Below are 24,810 nucleotides of genomic sequence, written 5' to 3'. Positions count from 1 at the left end.
AAGATGGCCATTTCCAATTTCGTTAAACCAACAGAAGGCAGAAGTTTAATAATGAAGTTATTAAGGTCCATTGTCGTTACGGTATTTAATAATAATAATTATAATAGCATTTATTAAGCGCTTACTATGTGCAAAGCACTGTTCTAAGCGCTGGGGCGGTTACAAGTTAATCAGGTTGTCCCCCGTGGGGCTCACAGTCTTCATCCCCATTTTACAGATGAGGTAACTGAGGCACAGAGAAGTTAAGTGACTTGCCCAAAGTCACACAGCTAAGTGGCAGAGCCGGGATTTGAACCCATGACCTCTGACTCCAAAGCCCGGGCTCTTGTCCATTGAGTCACGCTGCTTCTCTTCGCTGCGGTATTTGTTAAGGGCTTACTATGTGTTAAGCACTGTTCCGAGCAGTTTAGTAATGCAAGGTGATCAGGTCAGACTGAGTCGAAGGAGGGAGAACGGGCTAATTGAATCCCCATTTTACGGATGAGGAAACCGAGGCACAGAAAAGTGAAGTGGCTCAGTGGAAAGAGCCCAGGCTTTGGAGTCAGAGGTCATGGGTTCAAATCCCGGCTCCTCCAATTGTCAGCTGTGTGACTTTGGGCAAGTCACTTAACTTCTCTGGGCCTCAGTTCCCTCATCTGGAAAATGGGGGTTAAGACTGTGAGCCCCCAGTGGGACAACCTGATCACCTTGTATCCTCCCCAGCACTTAGAACAGTGCTTTGCACATAGTAAGCACTTAATAAATGCCATTATTATTATTATTATTATAAGTGACTTGCCCAGTGTCACGGAGCTGGCAAGTGGACCACTTCTTTTACAGCCTCTTGGATCTGTAACCTTTAAGCACCTGATATTCACCTCACGGCATTTACGTCCACAGCCATAATTTATTTTAAGGCCCGTCTCCCGCTTTAGGCAGCAAGGCCCTTGTGGGCAGGGAAAGCATCTCCCAACTCTTTGGTATCCTACTGTCCCAAGCGCTCAGTACAGTGCCCTGTACATAGTAAGCACTCAGTAGATATCATTGATTGATTGTTGTAACGCCCTAGCGCAGATGGTGCCTGGCATAACCTGGGGGGTATTCTGGCTCACCCAGAGCCCAGATCAGGTTAGCACTGCCCGGTCTCAGTCAGATCAATCAATCAATCAATCATATTTATTGAGCGCTTACTGTGTGCAGAGCACTGTACTAAGATTCAGTCCCTCTCTGAATTCCTTTCTCTTGCTGATGGGAAATCAAAGGAAGTCTAGACTTTCTCCTTCCTGCGTCGTCTACGTGACCTGTGGACATTTGATATTAGCCCCAACCCCATTACACTCATGTACATATCTTTAAATTATAGATCGAAAATGTTTTAGATCAATGTCTCTCTCCCCCTCTAGACAGGGAACACGACCGCTGATTCTGTTGCATTTTACTCTCCCAAGCACTTAGTGCAGTGCTCTGCACATAGTAAGCACTCAGTAAATACCGTTGATTGATCGATTCGACTTCTGTGTCCCTTTTCACATCGTTTCGAGGTAGTTTTTCAAAAACGCTTATTGGATCAAGCTTGGGCCTGGGAGTCTAATCCCCGCTCTGCCACTCATCTGCTGGGTGACTCTGGGCAAGTCATTTAACTTCTCTGGGCCTCAGTTGCGTCATCTGTAAAATGGGGATTAAAAGTATGAGCCCCATGTGGGACACAGACTGTGCCCACCCGAATAAGTTGTATCTACCCTAGCACTTAGTACAGTGCTTGGCACATTGTAAGCACTTAACAAGTTCCATTAAAACAACAACAGAAATAACCAAAACACTGTATACTGCACTCTTGTTGCTCTTGAGATAGGAAGCAAGTCATCTTGAGAAGCAGGATTGGCCTAGTGGAGAGCACACAAGCCTGGGAGTCAGATGACCTGGGTTCTAATCCTGGCTTTGAAAATTGCTTGCCGTGTGAGTTTAGGCAAGTCACTTCTTTTTCCTGTGCCTGTTACCACATCTGCAAAATGGGATTAAATCCTCCTCCCTCCAGTGTAGAACGTGGGCCCCATGTGGGACAGGGACTTCCGACACGATACACTTGTATCTACCCCAGTGTTTCGAACAGACACACGGTACGCGCTTAATAAGTACCATAAAAAAAAAATCCCACTCCTTTAGATTGAGTCACCTCTACGTTTATGATCATGAAACTGCCAGTTTCCCCCTCTGGCTAGGACTTTAGATTTTGACATGCAGATTAATAACGGCAGCGTCTTTTCAGTTGGGGAGGTGCGTCCTAATTTGTGTTCCCAGAGAGGCATCTCAGGGACTGTGGAAAAAGGTGGGTAGAGCTCTTTCTTGCTGTGTTTGCTTTAAGTGCCTTTTGGTCTGGAGAAATAATTCAGAATTTTCCCACCCCTCTTAAAGCTCCACCGAAGTTTGAGCAGTGGTTTAAACTCGGTGCCGGGCTGCGGACCCGGCTTCCCACAGGGGGACCGGACCAAGTGTTTTGTTTAGGGGCTGAATGTGTGAGTTTCTTGAGCCCAAGCATGGGGGACCACACTCAACTGGCCAACAATCTGTGGCAAAGGGGTGATCCTTAACAGGCCTTGGGGTGAAGCTGGGGAAATGGGAGGGGATGGTTTCTGAAGCTCGGAAAGGAGTGAATAAGGCTCTCCTGGCCCAAAAAAAAAGGTGTGGGCAGGAAGACACGTCCAGTACGAAATCCTCAAAACCTGTTTGAGAGTCAGCAGTCTGTGTGCTGCAATTAGGTCTGGTTGTTTGTTTTTCATGGTATTTAAGCACTTACTCTGTGTCCAGAACTCTTCTGAGTCCTGAGATAGATACAGATCAGTCGGGTCCGACACACTCTGTCCCACGTGGGGCTCGTGGTCTAAGTAGACGGGAGAACGGGTGTCGAATCCCCACTTTACAGTCGAGGAGACTGAGGCCCAGAGAAGTGAATTCCGCAAGGTCCCACAGCAGGCGAGTGGCGGAGCCAGGATTAAAACCCAGATCCTCTGATTCGCCGGTCCGGGCTCTTTCCATTAGGCCTCGCCGCTTCTGTTGTCGTGAAACTGATTGGGCTGCAGAATGTGCTGAGTTCATTTCGAGATGCTTAGAGAATTCTGGATAGCGGGGGGACTGTCTCTATATGTTGCCAATTTGTACTTCCCAAGCGCTTAGTACAGTGCTCTGCACACAGTAAGCGCTCAATACATACGATTGATGATGATCTCTCATCTCTCTTCTGCCGGATTGGGTGAGGGGCATCATTCCTCCAGCCCTGTCTCAGCAGGTTGGTCTGAGTTCAGTCAGCCGCCCTGCTTGCCCTCATGGCCCGGGGCGGAGGAGGTGAAGATAAAACGCAGATAATTATGAACTGCTTGGGGAAGTAGATCCCCGAGGCGCCCCTTCCTCTCAAGGGGAAGTATTCTGTCTGACCGCATTCAGTAACTTAGTAAAGAAGAGATACGACATTCCCGCTCGAAATGTCCCCCCCACTCAAGCAGGAAAATGGAAACCAGGAAAAGAAAAATGAATGGGCCCGTTTCAACCCTCAGCGGAACAGTCCATTGGCTCCCGTCGGCATATGTGGCATATCTTTTAGACTGTGAGCCCACTGTTGGGTAGGGACTGTCTCTATATGTTGCCAATTTGTACTTCCCAAGCGCTTAGTACAGTGCTCTGCACATAGTAAGCGCTCAATAAATACGATTGATGATGATGTGGATGTTGTCTCACAAAGGAAGCAGTGTGGCCTAATGGATAGAGCACGGGCCTGGAGTCCGGAGGACCTGGGTTCTAATTCCAGCTCCTCCATTTGTCTGCAGTGTGCTAGTCAATTAATCTGGGCCTCAGCTACCTCATCTGTAAAATGGGGATTAAGACCGTGAGCCCTGTGTGGGGCAGGGACTGTGTCCAACCTCATTAGCTTGTTATCTACCCCAGTGCTTAGACACACAGTAAACGCTTAATAAATACTATTATTATGAGTATTATTACTACAGCATTTTCTGCACCCTAGAACGGGCACATTTATCATTTGTTAAGTGCTTACTATGTGCCAGGCACTGTACTAAGCGCTTGGTTACATACAAGCTAATCAGGTTGGACATGGTCCATGTCACACATGGGGCTCACAAAGTTATAACCATTTTACAAATGAGGTAACTGAGGCACAGAGAAGTGTCCCAAGAGCTGGCCCCAGCAGCTTGGATTTCCGGTCCAGTGTCCTGGATTTATGAACTTTAACTCGTTCCTAGAAATCCATCCAGTGATATCCCAAGCTGGTCCATTTTTTTTTTCCAAACCCAGTGGAAACCCATTAAGAATTGATTCGTGATGATGGTTCTTGGTTGGAACGACTTGGTTTCGGATTTGGAGTGGGAGAATGGGGTGTATATGGTGCCTGCTTTTCTTAGTCCCTTTTTAAAATCCTATATTAATTGGGGGGGGGGGGGAGATTATCAACGTTGCATGGCAAAGTGTACGGGGAGGGTTTTCCTGCTCAAATAAATAACTGTGCTTCCTGGTGAAATTTAGAGTAGGCTCACCTAGGGTAAAGGGCATTCCGAGAACCTTTAGACTGAGATCCCCTTGTGGGATGGGGACCGTGTCCAATCTGCATATATTGAATAATAATAATAATAATGACGATATTTATTAAGCGCTTACTATGTGCAAAGCACTGTTCTAAGCGCTGGGGGGGATACAAGGTAATCAGGTTGTTCCATGGGGGGCTCACAGTCTTAATCCCCATTTTACAGATGAGGTAACTGAGGCACAGAGAAGTTAAGTGACTTGCCCAAAGTCACACAGCTGACAGTTGGCGGAGCCGGGATTTGAACCCCTGACCTCTGACACCAAAGCCCGTGCTCTTTCCACTGAGCCACGCTGCTTCCCATCTGCCCCTGTGCTTAGTACAGTGCCTGGTGTGTAATAAGCACTGAAAAAATTCCACAGTTAATAACCCCAATGCCTTAGGGGGTTGAAGCTAAGCTACCTCCAGCCGTTTCGTATATGGCAGGGACCAAAGCCAGTGACCTAAACTGGAAGAGAAAACAACCCTTGTTCCAAAATAGTGTCAGCCAGCTATTTTTTTTTTTTCCTCCTCTCCCTGAACTCATCTTCCAGGCCAAACTGTTCTGCCTGTACTGAAACAGGAAATTTGGATGACTGGAGTACAGATAACACTGTTCCCTGGGTCTCTTTTTTTGTTCTTTTGGCTTGCTTCTGGCTTTGAGCTCGTGGCTTTTGTGATGCCCGGAAGACGTGGGGCTCTGGGAGCGTTCCTCCGGTCAGCCTGATAGGGTGCTCTCCTTTTTCCCACAGACTACTGTGCTGTCCTCGTTGGGACCACCTGATAGCGTAGCCAAAACGGCTTGGGAAGGGCTGGAAGGCAACAGTAGGGAAGCAACATGGCCTGGTGGATAGAACCCGGGCCCAGGAATCAGAAGGACCTGGTTTCTAGCCCCCGCTCCGCCACTTGTCCGCTGTCTGATTTGGGGCAAGTCCCTTCACTCCTCCGTACCTCAGCTACCTCATCTGTAAAACGGGAATTTCAACTGTGAGCCCCGTGTGGACCGTCCAACCCCATTACCTTGCGTCTACACCAGGGCTTAGAACAGTGCCTGGTACGTAGTAAGCGCTTAAGAAATACCATAAAACAAACAAACAAAAAGAGAGTAGGAAGTTGTTTTGGCAAAGGGCCTACCATCCATATGTTATATATAAGGTGGCTTTGTCTAATGTTTGGCTGGTGGTGTAGACATGATCCAGGATGCCTTGGTGATTGGTGTTTTCATTTTCACCACCCAGTCTCCAAGTTTCCCCTCACCACTACCACTGCCCAAACCCCGAGCCCATTGCCTTCAAAGCCCTACTGAGAGCTTACCTCCTCCAGGAGGCCTTCCCAGACTGAGCCCCCTCCTTCATCTCCCCCTCCTCCCCCCACCTGTATATATGTATATATGTTTGTATGGATTTATTACTCTATTTGTACATATTTTATTCTAATTATTTTATTTTGTTAATATGTTTTGTTCTCTGTCTCCCCCTTGTAGACTGTGAGCCCACTGTTGGGTAGGGACCGTCTCTATATGTCGCCAACATGGACTTCCCAAGCGTTTAGTACAGTGCTCTGCACACAGTAAGCGCTCAATAAATATGATTGAATGAATGAATGTTTGTACAGATTTATTACTCTATTTTACTTGTACATATTTACTATTCTGTTTATTTTGTTAATATGTTTTGTTTTGTCGTCTCTCTCCCCCTTCTAGACTGTGAGCCCGTTGTTGGGTAGGGACTGTCTCTATATGTTGCCAACTTGGACTTCCCAAGCGCTTAGTACAGCGCTCTGCACACAGTAAGCGCTCAATAAATACGATTGAATGAATGAATGAATGTTTGTACAGATTTATTACTCTATTTTACTTGTACATATTTACTCTTCTGTTTATTTTGTTAATATATTTTGTTTTGTCGTCTGTCTCCCCCTTCTAGACTGTGAGCCCGTCGTTGGGTAGGGACCGTCTCTATATGCTGCCAACTTGGACTTCCCAAGCGCTTAGTGCAGTGCTCTGCACACAGTAAGCGCTCAATAAAGGCGATTGAATTAAATGAATGAATTGCCAAGTCCCATGGCTCTGAAGCGGGACCTGTCTTTTCGGGGACCTGGTTGGGGCGAGCATCCGCTTTAAAGTGAAGGGGTGAGAAGGATCAGGGGACCCCCAGAGAAATGCTGTAAGTTCAGCCAGTCTTTGGCCAAGTGTCCCCTGTGATCAATCAATCAATCGTGATGTCATTCAGTCAATCAATCAATCAATAGTACTTAGCACTTATTGTATGCAGAGCACTGTACTAAGCGTTTGGGAGAGTACCACACAACAATATAACAGACACATTTCCTGTCTACAACCATACATTCTAGAAGGGGAGGAATACATTAATATAAATAAATTATGGGTATGTTTATAAATGCAGTAGGGGTGGGGGTGGTGAGTATGTCTTCTCTGGGCCTCAGTTCCCTCATCTGTAAAATGGGTATTGGGATTGTGAGCCCCACGTGGGACAACCTGATTACCTTGTTTCCCCCAAGCGCTTATAACAGTGCTTTGCACATAGGAAGCACTTAACAAATACCAATGTTATTATTAGTATTGTGCTGTGCTCGGGAGAGATAAAACAGGGGTTTGGGGGGCTGCTGTTTGGGATGGTGGCAGTGAGAGTGGGTGGGAGGTGGAAAAATAAATTATTTTGGAGAAGCAGCGTGGCTCAGTGGAAAGAGCACGGGCTTTGGAATCAGAGGTCATGGGTTCTAATCCTGTGTCTGCCACTTGTCTGCTGTGTGACCTTCGGCAAGTCACTTAATTTCTCCGGGCCTCAGTCACTTAACTTCTCCAGGCCTCAGTTTCCTCATCTGTAAAATGGGGATTAAGACTCTGAGCTCCCCCGTGGGACAACCTGATCACCTTGTAATCTCCCCAGTGCTTAGAACAGTTCTTTGCACATAGTAAGCGCTTAATAAATGCCATTATTATTATTATTGTTATAACTATGTCAGGGCAACACAGAAGGGAGTGGGAAAAGAGGGCTTAGTCTGGGAAGGCCTCTTGGAGGCCATGTGCCTTCAATAAGACTTTGAAGGCGGGGAGAGTCATTGTCTTTTGGATACCAAGAGGGATGACTTTCCCGGCCAGAGGCAGGATGTGGGCGAGTGGTTGGTGGCGAGATAGATAAGTTTGAGGTGCAATGAGTGGGTTGGCGTTAGAAGAGCAAAGTTTGTGGGCTGGGCTGTAGCAGGAGAGCCGTGAAGTAGGAGTGGGCAAGGTGATACAGCGATGATGCATGTGGGTCTCTGGTAACGTCAGTGCTCAGCCTACTTACCCTCTCCTTCCTCCTCTGGAAACGTTTGCTCGCTACGAGTGGCGTAAGACTAGTGAGATGGATAATGGATGCTAAACTGCGGGGGGGGTGGGGGGGGTGGAATCTGTTCGGCGCCGGGACGGACAGAGGAATCCAGAAATGGATTGAGAGAGAGCGCTGAATGTTTGAGACGGGAAGGCAGAAACGTTGTAATGAGAAGCCTGGGGAACCAAGGAAATCGAATAATTCCCAAAGCAATAGCGTGGAGATCTTGGGTGCTGGCAAGCGTTTTGAGAGAGCCGGGGGCATGTGGAGAAACGGCGTGGCCTAGTGGAAAGACCACGGGCCTAGTGGGGTCAGAGGACTGGGTTCTAGTCCCGGTTCTGCTGGGTGACCGTGGGCAATTCACTTGACTTCTCTGGGCCTCAGTTTCTTTGTCTGCAAACTGGGGTTTCCATTCCTGTTCTCCCTCCTAGACCTTATGGGAAAGGGACCGTGGGCGATCTGATTAACTTGTAGCTAACGTAGTTCTCTCCCCCCCCCCCCCCCACTTTTCTCCTACGCACCCAAGCAAGGCAGCCCGGCCTCATTTACTAAGGGGGGACGGGGCGCTCCCTCTTTTCTGGGGAGAGAGTGGTCGTCTAACAGGTGCCTGCTCCAAGAGGTGTCAAATCTTTGCCACCGAGCTCCCTCCGGAGGGCCGAATGTCCCTCCCCCAGGACTCCCACAAAGCTCGCCTGTGGTGGCCACCCAGAAATAGCAGGCCAGTGACAAAGCTTTCCTTTCTTTGGTAAGCCTAGCCGGCAGGATGTGATATCTGCAATTCTTTGTGTTTACGGCGCCCGGGCAAACAAACAGCTGAGGGAATAATGGCATTGTTTGAGGGCCGCAAACTAGGTCACAGGCTTGGCCCGATGCCCTTTTTTCTTTTCCGTGATACTTTTTATGCACTTAATATATGCCGGGCACCGTACTAGGCGCTGGAATAGAGACAAGATAATCAGGTTGGATTCAGTCCGTATCTCACACGGGGCTCACAGTCTTAATCCCCATTTTGCACATGACACAGTGGTGACTTGCCCAAGGTCACACAAACGGCAGAGCCTGGGTTAGAACCCAGCTTCTGACCCCCAGGCCTGTATTAGCGGCTCTGAATTGGTTCGGTGCTCTTACCCACCTCTCAAGGGATTGCCAGTTGCCACCTCTCAAGGGATTGCCACCTCTCAAGGTTCAAGGGATTGAATCAGATTCTATTAAGATTCTTCTTTGAATGTAAAAGTCCCCCTGGCTTTGACGTCCCCAAATCAGGGCAGCAGCTTGTATCCACTGAGGCAGGAGAGGAGAGGACAGTCGGACTATTTCCGATTCTGGACTTGGGATTTCTTTTTCTCCCTCCAAGTACTAGTTGGTTTGGACTCGAGGGACAGATTCTCATGGTTCTCAGCCCCACAGCACTTGCGTGTGTATAATTTATTTTAACGCCTGACTTCCCCTCTAGACTGCAAGCTCCTTGAGGGCAGGGAATATGTCTACCAACTTCCTTGTATTATACTCGCCCACGTACTTAGTACAGTTCTCGGCACATGGTAAGCATTCAGCACATACCATTGATTGATTGATAGAGCTCCCAAATACGTCAGACTTCGCACAGAGAGGAGTTAGGTAGCTAGACCTCTCTTGAGGGCAGGCTCTTTCTCGATCTTTCGGTCTCGCTATCTCTCTCCCCGCTGCTGCCTCTCCCCCTTATTTCCCGGATGCTGCCAGTTGGACAAAAATAAGAGCACTAAAAGCTGCATATTCCCCAGGCCTCCCAAAGCCAGAGTCCCAGTCAGCTACTTGGTAGTGGGGATGAGGACTTTTTTTTTTTTAATGGCATTTATCAAGCGCTTACTATGTGCAAGGCGCTGTTCTAAGCGCTGGGGGTATACAGTGTGATCAGGTTGTCCCACAGTCTTCACCCCCATTTTGCAGATGAGGTAACTGAGGCCCAGAGAAGTTACGTGACTTGTCCAAAGTCACACAGCTGACAAGTGGCCGAGCCGGGATTTGAACCCATAACCTTGGACTCCAAAGTCCGTGCTCTTTCCACTGAGCCACGCTATGTTGAACTAGTGCATGGGCCCTTTTTTCATTGTTGCCCCGGATACTTTCCTTGTGGCACCTTTCCCGAATCCATCTGGACTTGCCTGGTGGCTGTTGATTCCAGCCCCAGGGACCATTCAGGCAAAACCTCCTGCTTTGGCTTGATTGCCTGGGAGACTGGGCCAAATTCATCCCCAGACGGGGAGGTGTCGAGGGCTGGGCCGGTCTTGGAATGGCACCTGAAGGAGAAATCTTACGTGCCCCAGTGTGGCATATCTTTATTCTTTGTGGGGTGCAAAGGTGGGGGTGCCTATAAGTGAGCACAATGAGGAGCCCTGGGAGTGGGGATTCCCAGGACAAGCCTTGGGCTTCCAGCTCACCTGATGGAGCCTCCAGTGTGGGGAACAACCGGAATGTGTCCCAGCCCACATGATGGTCGATACATTCGGTAACTGAGGGCACAGAGAGGTAAAGTGACTCGCCCGAGGTCACACAGCAGACACGTGGCAGAGCGGGGGTTAGAAGCCATGCCCTTCTGACTCCCCCAGGCCTGGGCTGGACCCAGAGGTAGAATGCAGGTCACTCTGTGGGGAGTTGTGTATCCCTTGGTTTTCACGTCGAAGCAGACCAGTACAGCAAGTAACCCGGGTCGGTTATTGGCCCATTTTAAGGTCCCCTTCGATCCAAGCTTAGAGATCCTGGAATGAGGGCAGGCTGTGGTCCTGAAGCGCTTAGTGCAGCGCTCTGCACAGAGTCAGCGCTCAAAAAATACCACGAATTGGTTCTTGGAATGGCAGAGGCTGGTCTCGGTCAGCCGTCAGTCAACTGGCAAACAGCTGGTGCGAGGCAGAATTTGCCCCAGTTAATTCATTTTAAACCAGCCTTCTGAACATTTTTTTCCGCTCGCTCCTTTTCCGTTTCGCTTCCCACGAGAAACACCCACACTTCTGCTGTCCCTCTCCGCCCGCGCGTTTATCCTCAGCCACTTTCCCCGATAGCAGCGGAGACCATCATCATCATCATCATCAATCGTATTCTATGTGCAGAGCACTGTACTAAGCGCTTGGGAAGTACAAATTGGCAACATCTAGAGACAGTCCCTACCCAACAGTGGGCTCACAGTCTGAAAGGGGGAGACAGAGAACAAAACCAAACATACTAACAAAATAAAATAAATAGGATAGATTTGTACAGGTAAAATAAATTTGAGCAAGAGGTAAACAACCTTCCTTTCTCGGCGGGAACGAGGGCTGGCCGAGACCGAGCCCCTGGCCGGGCTCAGCCCACGGAGAGGGAACGCGTTGCCTTTCGGCCACGGACCCGCCTGGCACCCACACGGTTCGCGAAACCCGAGCCCATCCCGAAACGCGGCCCTGCCAAGTCACCCTGCCGCCCGGCCGAAGAACCAAACTCCCATCTCCTCAGACCTCTTGACTCCTACGGGGTGAAGGAAATTAGTTGGCGTGGTCGGATTTCAGGCCGGCGGTTGCCAAAGCGGACGGCCAACGCGGGCTCAGGTGTTCTCATTAGCAACCGGGCATCGAAAACAAGGAACCTTTGGGGCAGATCAGGTTCGAGGCCGGCGGGAGAGGGAGGGGAGGGCAAGTGCTGGGCAAATAATGGCATCATCATCATCAATCGTGTTTATTGAGCGCTTACTATGTGCAGAGCACTGTACTAAGCGCTTGGGAAGTACAAATTGGCAACATATAGAGACAGTCCCTACCCAACAGTGGGCTCACAGTCTAAAAGGGGGTGGGGGGGGTTTACCTCACTCCTAATACGGGCGAGTTTCCCAACAGGCCTCATCGGGACGTTGAGGCTGATCAGCGTCCCCCCCCATCCCTTCATTCTTAGGGTTTCTCGCACCGCAACCCAATTGCAATTCCATCCCGAGTCCCTTTCATCATTCCTGCCCCCCAGTTTGGAGGTGGGGAAAGGGGCGGTGGGCTTTGGGATCTATATCGTGCTGCCTTGTGGGGCCCCCTGCTGGCCTCCGTGTGCCATTCATTCGTGCTTATTAAGCGCTTACTACGTGCAGAGCACTGTACTAAGCACTTGGGAAGTACCAGGTGGCACCATATAGAGACGGGCCCTACCCAACAACGGGCTCACAGGCTGGAAGGGGGAAACAGACAACAAAACAAAACATGGGGACAGGTGTCAAGCCATCAGAATAAATAGAAGTAAACATAGATCATCATCATCAGTCGTATTTATTGAGCGCTTACTGTGTGCAGAGCACTGTACTAAGCGCTTGGGAAGTACAAGTTGGCAACATATAGCAGCAGCGTGGCTCAGTGGAAAGAGCCCGGGCTTTGGAGTCAGAGGTCAGGGGTTCAAATCCCGGCTCCGCCAATTGTCAGCTGTGTGACTTTGGGCAAGTCACTTCACTTCTCTGGGCCTCAGTTCCCTCATCTGTAAAATGGGGATTAAAACTGTGAGCCCCCCGGGGGACAACCTGATCACCTTGTAACCTCCCCAGCGCTTAGAACAGTGCTTTGCACATAGTAAGCGCTTAATAAATGCCATTATTATTATTATAGAGAGACAGTCCCTACCCAACAGTGGGCTCACAGTCTAAAAGGGGGAGACAGAGAATAAAACCAAGCATACTAACAAAATAAAATAAATAGAATAGATATGTACAAGTAAAATAAATAAATAGAGTAATAAATATGTACAAACATAAATACAGGTGCTAGATGCACATCATTGACAAAATAAATAGAATAGTAAATAGGTACAAGTAAAATAGAGTAATAAGTCTGTACAAACATATATACAGGTGGTGTGCGGTGAAGGGGGTAAGGCGGAGGGGATGGGGGAGAGGAAGGAGGGGGCTCAGTGTGGGAAGGCCTCCTGGAGGAGGTGAGCTCTCAGTAGGGCTTTGAAGGGAGGAAGAACCATTAGAAGAAACGTGGTGTGCATTTCTGCACAAAGATGATCCAGGCAGCAGCGTGAAATATAGACTGAAGTGGGGAGAGCTCTCTTCCTCCCTTCAAGGCCCTGCTGAGAGCTCACCTCCTCCAGGAGGCCTTCCCAGACTGAGCCCCTTCTTTCCTCTCCCCCTCGTCCCCCTCTCCATCCCCCCGTCTTACCTCCTTCCCTTCCCCACAGCACCTGTATATATGTATATATGGTTGTACATATTTATTACTCTATTTATTTATTTATTTATTTATTTATTTTACTTGTACATTTCTATCCTACTTATTTTATTTTGTTGGTATGTTTGGTTCTGTTCTCTGTCTCCCCCTTTTAGACTGTGAGCCCACTGTTGGGTAGGGACTGTCTCTATGTGATGCCAATTTGTACTTCCCAAGCGCTTAGTACAGTGCTCTGCACATAGTAAGCGCTCAATAAATGCGATTGATTGATTGATTGAGAGACAGGAGGCTGTACTGAGCGTTTGTCATCTGCTACTTCCCCCCATGGAGTCTTGTAGATGAGGCTGCCTCTCACTTAGGGGCCGCTTCGGGGCAGGGTCTCTGTGGCCTTGCAACAGATCCCTGCACTGAGGGTCCGATAGCTAGTGTAGGAAATCCGGTGGGGTTGGCTGTGAAAAATAATAATAATAATGATGGCATTTATTAAGCGCTTACTAGAGAAGTGGCGTCGCTCAGTGGAAAGAGCACGGGCTTTGGAGCCAGAGATCGTGGGTTCAAATCCTGGCTCTGCCAATTGTCAGCTGTGTGACTTGGGCAAGGTACTTTACTTCTCTATTCCTCAGTTACCTCATCTGTAAAATGGGGATTAAGTCTGTGAGCCCCACATGGGACAATCTGATCACCTTGTATCCCCCCAGTGCTTAGAACAGTGCTTTGCACATCATCATCATCATCATCATCAATCATATTTATTGAACGCTTACTGTGTGCAGAGCACTGTACTAAGCGCTTGGGAAGTACAAATTGGCAACATATAGAGACGGTCCCTACCCAACAGTGGGCTCACAGTCTAAAAGGGGGAGAATTGATTACGATCAATCTCGTAGTAAGCGCTTAATAAATGCCATCATTATTATTATTATTATTATTATTATTATGTGCAACGCATCGTTCTAAGCGCTGGGGAGGTAACAAGGTGATCAGGTAGTCCCTTGGGGGTCTTAATCCCCATTTTACAGATGAGGTAATTGAGGCCCAGAGAAGTGAAGTGACTTGCTCCAAGTCACACAGCTGACAATTGGCGGAGTCGGGATTTGAACCCATGACTTCTGACTTCAAAGCCCGGGCTCCTTCCACTGAGCCACGAGAAGCAGCTTGGCCCGGTGGACAGAGCCCGGGCCTGGGAGTTGGAAGGATCTGGGTTCTAATCCCGGCTCCGCCACTTGTCCGCTGTGTGACCTTATCTTGAGTTCCTTCCTTCCTTGAGGTCAGGGATTTCGTCCTCTAGTTCTATACTGTACTATAATCCTCTGCATACAGCAAATAATTATAATAATGGCATTTATTAAGCGCTTACTATGTGCAAAGCACTGTTCTAAGCGCTGGGGAGGTTACAAGGTGATCAGGTTGTCCCACGGGGGGGCTCACAGTCTTCATCCCCATGTCCGCTTCAGTTACCTCATCTGTAAAGTAAGGATTAAGATTGTGAGCCCCACGTGGGACAGGGATTGTGTCCAACCTGATTGACCTATATCCACCCCAGCGCTTAGTGCCGGGCACATAGTAAGCGCTTAACAAATACTGCCTGAGGATGTAAAGAGCGGGCTCCGTTTTGGACGGACCTCAACGTCGTTTTTCTTTTGATTTGCAGTATATCAATGCTGGCAACCTGGAACAGCTGTTAGACAGCGACGTTCACCTGCCCTGGGCCGTGAGGGTGAAACTGGCATACGACATAGCCATGGGACTCACGTACCTTCACTTCAAAGGCATCTTCCACCGGGATCTCACTTCTAAGGTACCAAAGAGCGGGCACAGTTGGCACCTGTCGCGCGCACACAGATGCCCACCGCATAAGCACGAGGGAGCTCTGTTCTAGAAGCGACTGGGAAAAAAGGGAAAAGCGCATAGCCCAGTGGAAAGAGCACGGGCCTGAATTCCGGCTAATCCGATCCCACCCCAGCTCTGCCGCTCGACTGATGTGTGACCTCGGACAAGTCGCTTCACTTCTCTGTGCCTCACCCACCTCGCCTGTAAAATGGGGATAAAATCCCAGTTCTCCTTCCCTCTCGTACTGTGTGAGCCCCCTGTGAAACGGGGACTCTGTCTGACCTGGTTGTATTTTAGCATCTGGTACATAGTGATTATCTAGGGGATTACCATCATCATCATCAATCGTATTTATTGAGCGCTTACTATGTGCAGAGCACTGTACTAAGCGCTTGGGAAGTACAAATTGGCAACATCTAGAGACAGTCCCTACCCAACAGTGGGCTCACAGTCTAAAAGGGGGAGACAGAGAACAAAACCAAACATACTAACAAAATAAAATAAATAGAATAGATATGCACAAGTAAAATAAATAAATAAATAAATAAATAGAGTAATAACATGTTTACAGTAATTAACACGTCTGCTCTATTCACTTTGAGTCCTTAGAAAAGGCCGTGACGCCTGGATCCATTAATCAGTAGTATCGGTTGTACATTTTGGAGTCAGAGGTCATGGGTTCAAATCCCAGCTTTGCCAATTGTCAGCTGTGTGGCTTTGGGCAAGTCACTTAACTGCTCTGTGCCTCAGTTCCCTCATCTGTAAAATGGGGATTAAGACTGTGAGCCCCCCATGGGACAACCTGATCACCTTGTAACATCCCCAGCGCTTAGAACAGTGCTTTGCACATAGTAAGCGCTTATTAATAAATGCCATTATTATTATTATTTGCTGTATGCAGAGGATTATAGTACAGTATAGAACTAGGGGACGAAATCCCTGACCTCAAGGAGTTAACAGTCTAGTGGGGGAGGTAGACAGAGTAATTTGCAGACTGTGAGCCCACTGTTGGGTAGGGACTGTCTCTATACATTGCCAACTTGTACTTCCCAAGCGCTTAGTACAGTGCTCTGTACACAGCGCTCAATAAATACGATTGATTGATTGAAGAGAAAATGAAAAATGGACATTTAGTAAGTAATACAGGCTTAACTAGCATTTGTTTGCAGCTTAGAGTTGTGGTAAAGCTTTGGGGACGTTACCTCCGAGCCGTGCGGCCGCGTAAAAGCGTGGCTCACAAAATGACACAGTGGCCCGGGGAAGACTTTGAATTCCTCCACCTAGGTGGAGTCCGGAAGCCCGTCACCCTTCCCGAATTCCTCTGCCTAGTTGGATTCCGGAAGCTCGTCACCCTTCCCGGGAGAAGCTTATGACCTCGGGGCTCTCGACACTGAGAGGATTTGGACTAAGAGGCGATAGCCAGGGTCAGGGACCTTTGTGAGGGAAGAGGGTTTCGGGCAGAGCTCCGATCGTGGGGTGCTCTCTGTTATTCAGGCTTAGGTTTTGTGAGATCATCATCATCATCAATCGTATTTATTGAGCACTTACTGTGTGCAGAGCACTGTACTAAGCACTTGGGAAGTACAGGTTGGCAACATATAGAGACAGTCCCTGCCCAACAGTGTGAGATGTAAACCTCACGTTTATGCTGTTCAGCTTCTGCCGGCCTGCCCTGTCTTCCCTGTGGATTCGGCTGGACTTGGCCGTCCTTTTCATCCCATACAAAGTGATTTGTGGTGGTGTTAGTCGTATTTATGGAGGGCTTACAGGTGTGCAGAGCATTATATTAAATGCTTGGGAGAGTACCGTAGAAAGCAACAGCCCCTATTAAAAAAAAAAAATCAAACGTTGGCTGTGAGGGAAATCCACTAATCTGGGGCGCTGAAATGCCAAGTCCCACAGGCTGTATTTTCATTTAGACCACGAGTGAGAGGATTGTTGGACTGTTGGCCCTGGCCTTCGCCAAATTGCTAGTCCCCAGTTACGCCCCAACATTGCCGAGGTCGAAGGGGGCCTCCCGGGGAGAGCCGTTCACTCCTTCCTCGGCTCCCAACTCCAGATCTGATCGGGGAAAACGGCCCTAGCTGGGCAGCGAGCGGAGAGAGGGCCACGGAGGAGGATTAGGCGGTGGTGCCGGCTGTAGGGACATGCACCGTAATTAGAGAAAATGCCAAGCTTGAATTGATATGTTGAAGATCAGCAAATTCCACCGGGTTGTCAGGGGAAAAGTCACCTTCCCGCTGCCCTCAGCGTTTTGCCATCCACCCGGCGGGGGACCCTTCCAGGGCCCTGTCCTGTCACCTCCCTGGGGCTGGCACCATTAGGTATTGTAAATCGCCCCTGAGAAAACACAGCTGGCATCGTGGGGGAGGGAGGCTGCATTTTAGTCACTGGGGCAACAGCTGGCAAAAAGAATGAAGGGGTTTGGGTCCTCCACGGCAGTCCATCGGTGGTATTTTTGGAGCGCTTACTGTGCACAGAGCACTGTACGTTTGCACCTAGGAGAGTCTTGGTCCCAAGCACCATCGTTAGACTCCTGCTTGGCTTGGAGCACCAAAAGGAAAAGTTACTGGAAGGAAAAAGAGGGGTTGGCCGGGTTGGGCCAGCCCCACTCTCCAACCTCCCCGCCCAATTTCCGGCCTTCCGACTTGGGCTAGCCCGAGCAAGGAAGTCCGCCATTCCCTACCAAGAGGAATGAGGAGATCGTTGAGGTGATGAGCCTAAGTGGGCACAGTCTGGTTGACTGCCGCAGTTGGGCAGTCGAGCAGTTAGTCGGCCAACCTTGGGGCCCAAGGATATTTTCCCTCCAGGGGCAGCTTGCTAGAGGATCACCTAGGGAGATCTGGAATCACCTGTTTTCCCTCTACTCCTCCTCAGCCGTGGGTGGCCCCTTCCACCTCTCCAGAGACAAAGCGCAGGCCCCTTTTACCGCAGAGGGAGAGAGTTAAGACTTGACCAGACAAAGCCAGGAAGGAAGCGCAGTAGCGGGGAACATCAGAATGGATTTACGTGGATGGATCGTATATATCCAACCCCACAAACGTCCGACGGCCCCGGGATGATTGTGAAAATCCTGCAGGTGGGCAGCCAGATCAGACGTGACTTCTTCCCGGTTCATGAGTCCGCCGCCCAGACCGGCTCCGTTCCCTCAGTCGCTCTGCCTTCGTGGACCTCGATTTCACCCTTGAGTGGGTGCGAGTTCAAGATGGATAGAAGGAGGAAGCGGATGTGAAGGGAAAGAAGCCGGGCCTGGCCCCGGTGTCCGGATTCCTGCGCTCAAGGCCGGGGGGCAGAGACTGGGTTCAGCTGCCCAGTCTAGTTAGGCCTTCGTTTCCCACAAGGGCCGAGGTGGCGGGGAGACGGGGGGAGGGATTCGAGAGGGAGGAAGTGGGGTGACAGAGTGTCTTTAAAAATATCAGTTTCCGCAGAAGAAGAAACCTCAGTCAGCTATACCGCGCTTTCTCACCCTGCTCCTGAACCGGGGTTTGACAGGAGGGCTCGTTCTCCGCTCTGTCACGACCCTCCCGCCTGTCGAAGACGGTCATGGAAAGAGAGGGTGGTGTTTCTGAGGAGGAGTGGGGCTGAGACGCTGGTGACATTTGTACCTCTTGTTTTTTCCAAGAGCCTTGCTGTCACGGTAGACCACCCACATGGCCCTAGAAGACAGGTCTCCCAGGCCAGTTGGAGTGGACGGAGAGGTTTTTCCCGGACCAGGGGCCCAGAGGAGCTGCCTCCATAGAGAAACAAACACCGGGAACTGGACCTAGTCCTCCAGGGCCAGGGCTCCGTTTTCCTACTTGTCTAGGGAAGGAAGAGCTAGGAGTGTGGGGGGACGGAGCAGCACATACGGAGCTGGGGTCCCGCACAAGAGGCCCATTGTGCCTGCACACATCTGTGTGCACAAACGGTTACAGTCACCCTTCGGGATTAGGCCCTGGCATCGCGTCGCGTGGCCCATCTCTGCCAGGGCCCGGTGTCTCCGCAGAAAACCCCCCGAACGCTGGGTTTCCGGGGCAGGGCGGCCCTCAGACGGGCGGGGTGTGGAGCCTGCTGGAGGGCAGGACAGCTCTGTCGGAGGCAAACCCCTCTGCAGCCGCGGAATGAGCTCCCTGACGATTCCTCTGATTGGTCTCCCCTCCCTTGGCTGTTCTGCTCCCTTCAAAGAGCTTACAGTTTAATGGCGGAGACCGACAGGCGACAAACTAGCATCCCCTAGGGAGAGCAGCTGGTCTTAGAGCCCGAGGGCCCAGGCTCCATTGACCCCGTTCCCCTGGTGACACCCACCCGGGCTGAGAGGACACCCCTCCTCCAGGAGGCCTTCCCAGACTGAGCCCCTTCTTTCCTCTCCCCCTCGTCCCCCTCTCCATCCCCCTGTCTTACCTCCTTCCCTTCCCCACAGCACCTGTATATATGTATATATGGTTGTACATATTTATTACTCTATTTATTTATTTATTTATTTTACTTGTACATTTCTATCCTACTTATTTTATTTTGTTGGTATGTTTGGTTCTGTTCTCTGTCTCCCCCTTTTAGACTGTGAGCCCACTGTTGGGTAGGGACTGTCTCTATGTGATGCCAATTTGTACTTCCCAAGCGCTTAGTACAGTGCTCTGCACATAGTAAGCACTCAATAAATACGATTGATTGATTGATTGGAGCGAAGGCCCGTAGCCAACTTCCAGCCCGGATCTGGAGTCCTGTTCAAAACTGGGTGGCCTTGGGCAAGCCCCTTAATTTCTCTGTGCCTCAGTATCCTCATCTGTAAAATGGGGGTGACGACCGTGAGCCCCATGCGGGATGTGGACTGTGTCCATACTGGCTCAGTGGAAAAGAGCCCGGGCTTTGGAGTCAGAGGTCATGGGTTCAAACCCCGGCTCCACCAATTGTCAGCTGTGTGACTTTGGGCAAGTCACTTGACTTCTCTGTGCCTCAGTTACCTCATCTGTAAAATGGGGATTAAGACTGTGAGCCCCACGTGGGACATCTGATCACCTTGTAACCTCCCCAGCGCTTAGAACACTGCTCTGCACATAGTAAGCACTTAACAAATGCCATTATTATTATTATCATTATCATTATTATTATTATTATATGTGGACTGTGTCCAAACTGGCTCAGTGGAAAAGAGCACGGGCTTTGGAGTCAGAGGTCATGGGTTCAAACCCCGGCTCCACCAATTGTCAGCTGTGTGACTTTGGGCAAGTCACTTGACTTCTCTGCGCCTCAGTTCCCTCATCTGTAAAAGGGGGATTAAGACTGTGAGCCCCACGTGGGACATCTGATCACCCTGTAACCTCCCCAGCGCTTCGAACAGTGCTGTGCACATAGTAAGCGCTTAATAAATGCCATCATTATTATTACCCCAGCGCTTTGTACGGTGCCTGGCACATGGTAAGGTCTTAGCAAATACCATAAAAAGAAACAAAACCCAAGGAACCCCATCATATGCAGTGATAGCTTAAGATTTGAGAAGTGCGCCCGGGCAGAAAGCACCCTACAGATTGGGTGGCGGCATTTTCTCTGATGGGAATCCACCTCAACCAAAGCCTCCTCTTCCCTTCTATTCCTTCTGCTCCTCCTCCTCCTCTTCCTCCTTCTCCTCTCTGGCCTGTGGCATCAGCTCAGGGTGGGTGGCACTAAAGTGCTGGGAGGGCCAAGCTGGCTCGACACTCCTACCCCATTTGGGCTCAGCTCTCCTACCTCTCGGGAACACTACCTGGCGGGGCTGGTCTAGGCCGGGGAAGCGGCTGCTTGTCAGACTGGCACAAAGCCGGCTGCAGTTCGGACAACCCACAGTTCGAGGTGGGGTCCTTGACACCTGCCCACGTGCGTGCACGCAGTTGTGTGCACACGTGCACACTCAGACCCCCACCGAGGCTCAGGTTCCAGGCGCATGAGGTGTGTTGTCTTCCTTGTGGAATTCCAGAACTGCTTAATAAAAAGCGAAGATAACAGCTACTCCGTCATCGTGGGAGACTTTGGCTTGGCAGAGAAGATCCCCGATTACAGGTGGGTGAAGTGCCGGTCTCCCGGGGCGCCGGGGCGGGCCCTACCACCGTGGCAACCTCTGAAACGCGAAGGCAGGGCGGCCTCGGCTCTCGGGTGGTGCTAGAAAGCCCTGCCTCGGGGCCCGGGCTCTGAGTGTCCGTGTCACCTAGCTGGGGGGTCTCGGGTTCTGGCTTCTCCCGCCCGGCTGGGTGGGGGCCGGGAAAGCAGATCCGTCAGAGCCCTGTGTCCCCTGGGCCGTCCGGGCTAAAGAGCATTCCGGGGCGTCCACAGGCCGGATGAGGGTAAGAGGGCTGTTGCCATGGGTGTTTGACTCGGTCGGGTCCCCTTCCTCAGGGCCCGGGTTCTCGGTGCCCGCAGAACATGCCGACGCCCACGTTTCCCTTGCCCGAGTTAAGGTGGTCCATCCACCCGGAGTGGGGTCGGGGGGCGGGTACGCATCTAGACGACCCCTCCCACCAAGCTGCCAGGTACTCCCAAAGGAAGCCCTGGATCCCGTGCCCCGGGGCAGGGCACGGCCCCCACTGGTAAGCGGGGCCCTGGGCCAGGGCAGCTGACGGAGGATTCTCCCTTGGCAGCGAAGGCAGCGAGAAGCTGTCCGTGGTCGGCTCGCCGTTCTGGATGGCCCCGGAGGTTCTCCGAGACGAGCCTTACAACGAAAAGGTGTGCTTTGGATCCCCACCGCCCTCCCCGCCTGCCGCCCCTTCCCCACCATGGCTCTCATCGCTGTCGCCGTGGGTTGTGGGCAGGGGCCGGCTGGCCGCTTCTCTTCCCCTCAGCTCTGCCGGCCTCGTTAAAGCGAGAGCAATGAGCGGGGATTTCCCCTCTCCCTCCCGTACGGCTCCCGAGGCCTCCTCCCCTCTCTAGAGCCTGAAAAAGCGGTCTTTGCTCATGGGGCTCCCACGCCCTCCCGTAGTACAGTGCTTAGCGCGAGGCTGTGCACACAGTAAGGGCTCAGTAGATACGACTGACTGATTGCCTTCCCTGCAGCAGCCCCGGGTCCGTTCAGGCTCTCCACGCCTGGTGGCCCGGCCCCCTTCTTCCCGAGCATAAGCATTCGGACCCAGAAGCCCCAGTGACAGTGTTGCTTCCCGTCCCTTGGGCGTGAAGGGGGTCCGTGTCCTGATCCGGCTCTTGGGGGGGGCCGTTTCTCCTCTCAGGCAGACGTGTTCTCCTACGGCATCATCCTCTGTGAGATAATCGCCCGGATCCAAGCCGACCCCGACTACCTCCCGCGCACAGAGGTGAGCGGGGCCGGGGGCCCGTCGGGGGGCCCGGCCCTGGTGGGGTTCCCCCGAGAAGTGGGTGGCACCAACTGGGGGCCGCACGGCCTGCCTCTCCTCCGACTCCCAACCCCAGGTCCATCCACAGAGGCTGGAGCCCTGGGGCCGAATGACCTTTAGCCACATGATGCTGTCCAGGCTGCCCTGGTGGATTCCTGGACCAGCCGGGGAGAGGGCAGCGGGCGGAGGGCAAACCTCTTCTTTAGCTTTTCCCAGGCCCCAGCCAGCCTCAAATCGGATCAGGGTCCTGGGAGCTCCTACCGTCCTGCTCTCCCACCCCACTGCACATTCTTACCAGTGAGGTTCAGGATGGGCCTCCCTCAGAGGGGAAGTGGGCCCAGGGTAGGGTGGTCACGGCCTGGCCCTCTCCCCGCCCCTCCCGACTCCGTCTTTCTTTTCCCAGAACTTCGGGTTGGACTACGATGCCTTTCAGCACATGGTGGGAGACTGTCCCCCCGACTTCCTGCAGCTCACCTTCAACTGTTGCAATGTGAGTGCCCCACACCGTCCACCGCCTCACGCCCAGCCCGGGTGATGGCAGACCGTGCCCGAGCTCCAGGGTACCCCCAGCCGGCCGACTCGGCGGAGCCAAGGGCTTCGGAGGGCTTCGTTGGTCCTCCCTCCGCGGGGGAAGCCTTCCGCTGCAGGTCCGAGGCTAGACTGGGCCCCGTTGAGCTCCCGTGGGCGGAAAGGGGCAGGGGGAGCGGCGGCGCGGCCGCCGGTCCAGGCTGACCGCCCCGGCGGTTGGGGGGCGGGGGGGGCGTTGCAGATGGACCCAAAGCTGCGGCCGTCCTTCGCCGACATCGTGAAGACCCTGGAGGCGATTCTGAACCGCCTCCGAGAGGAGGAACTGGCGCAGGACAGAAAGAGCCCCGAGAGAAAGCCCGGCTCCCTGGCTAAAGGTGGGTGACCGGCAGGAGGTGGGGAGGGGAGGGGAGAGGGTTCGAATTGGAGTCCAGAGGACTCCCGGCCCATCTCTGATGAGCCTGCCGGCCTCTGTCTGAGCGCCGCGCCGGCTGCCCCTCGGAGTTGAAGGAACCCTGGGCCCGGGCCCGCTCCCTCCACTCGCCCGGCGCCTTTTCCGGGGGGCTCGAACGCTCCCTAGAGTGAGTGGGGAGGAGGGGGTCTCGGGACCCGGGATGGGCTCTTCCTTTCCCCTCGCCTGGCGCGGCGGGGGCCGACCCCGGAGGGCAGGAGCCAGCGTGCGGGCCACCCCCGCAGGGCTGCTGGAGAAAAGTCCGGCGGTGAAGCGGCTGAGCTCGCTGGACGACAAGATCCCCCCGAAGTCTCCCCGGCCCCGGCGGAACATCTGGCTGTCCCGCAGCCAGTCGGACATCTTCTCCCGCAAGCCGCCCCGCAAGATCAGCGTGCAGGACCCCTACTACACGCCCCAGCGGGGGGCGGGCACCGGCCCCAAGGTGAACCCCTTCAGCGCCCGAGAGGACCTCAAGGGCGGCAAGATCAAGTTCTTCGACGCGCCCAGCAAATCGGTCATCTCCCTGGTGTTCGACCTAGACGCCCCGGGGCTCGGGGCCTGCCTGGGGAGCGGAAGCCGGCTTCAGCTGCGCCCCCCCGCCCGACGGGCTGGAGCCCCCGGCCCCGCCGCTCCGCCGCTGGCGCTCCCTGCCCGGCTCGCCCGAGTTCCTCCGCCGGGAGCTTCCGTCCTTCCCGGGCCCGCGGGAGGACTCCCCGCCCGCGGGGGCCGACGGGCGCCTCAGGCTGCTGAGCGGCCTCAAGTACGGAGTGATGGCCATCCCGCCTTTCCGGGCCTCGCGCCCTGCCCCTCGCACCCCGCCCAGCCCGCGCCCCGCCTCGCCAGACCAGGAGGCCATGGATTGCTCCGCTCCCCTGAGCCCTCAGGAGGAGAACGGCTTCGGGCCCGGCCCCCAGGCTCCCGGGGCCCCGGGCCCGCGGGGAGGCCCGGTCCTCGGGGCCCCGGCGGCCGGCGCCGAGGACATGGAGGTGGAAGAGGCGAGGCAGAGGGCTCTCGGGCCCGCGGCCCCCGGCCCGCCCCAGCCGCTCAGCCGCGGGGCCGGGCCGGGAGGGGGTCCCGGCCCCCCGACGGGGGACCGGGCCGGCTGAGCAGGCGGGGCGACGGTACCGTGAGCTGGGCCTAGTCCAGCGCAGGCGGGGTCATCGAGGCCCAGAGGAATAGCCCCCTCCCCAGCCCGGGGTCCCAGGGGGCCGGGCAGCTAGCCGGCCTAGGTCTGCGTCTGCAGATCCCCTCTTCTTCCCTCTCCCCGACGGGGTCGTGGGCGCCGACGGGCACCCCGCCGCCTGCCCCCTCCTCTGCCACCGGGACGGGGCCCAGCCCTCATTCTTTCTTCGGCCTCACAACCAGCAGCCCGGACCGGGTTCCCGGCAGGCTCGGGGAGGGCGGGGGGGCCGCTCCCCTTCGGCGCGGAGGCCGGCGGGACCGTGGGCTCCCCCTCCCCGTCTGGGCCGGTCGCCCGGTGGAGCGGACCACGGAGAGCCAGCCCCCTCCCCGCCCGAGGACCCGCTCTTACCTGGTCCCCGAGTCCACCCGGGGGGGGTGTCCCTCCCCAACAACAGGGCTCGTCGTTTCACCTCAGGGGGTGGGTTGGGCGCGAGCTACCGCGGGGGCTGAGGTGGCAACCTGGGCCGGGCGCCAACGCTGGGCTACTGACCCGCGGGCACAGACC

The 24,810-nt window shown here is 53.1% G+C and overlaps 1 protein-coding gene across 1 annotated transcript in view; it reads left to right on the top strand.

Annotated features, from left to right (window-relative positions):
- The window catches only part of TESK2 (testis associated actin remodelling kinase 2), an 81,408-nt gene that overhangs the window by 55,885 nt on the left and 713 nt on the right, over window positions 1-24,810 (top strand). Inside the window, 9 exon segments of the mRNA XM_038760139.1 lie at window positions 14,677-14,823; window positions 20,785-20,867; window positions 21,443-21,527; window positions 22,025-22,108; window positions 22,551-22,637; window positions 22,917-23,049; window positions 23,369-23,715; window positions 23,717-24,220; window positions 24,340-24,680. Of these exon segments, the coding sequence (XP_038616067.1) occupies window positions 14,677-14,823; window positions 20,785-20,867; window positions 21,443-21,527; window positions 22,025-22,108; window positions 22,551-22,637; window positions 22,917-23,049; window positions 23,369-23,715; window positions 23,717-24,220; window positions 24,340-24,680 (1,811 nt within the window).

Source organism: Tachyglossus aculeatus, chromosome 18 (genome assembly GCF_015852505.1).
Source record: "Tachyglossus aculeatus isolate mTacAcu1 chromosome 18, mTacAcu1.pri, whole genome shotgun sequence".
NCBI classification, from domain to species: Eukaryota; Metazoa; Chordata; class Mammalia; order Monotremata; family Tachyglossidae; genus Tachyglossus; species Tachyglossus aculeatus.
This window is presented reverse-complemented; position numbering and strand designations above follow the sequence as displayed.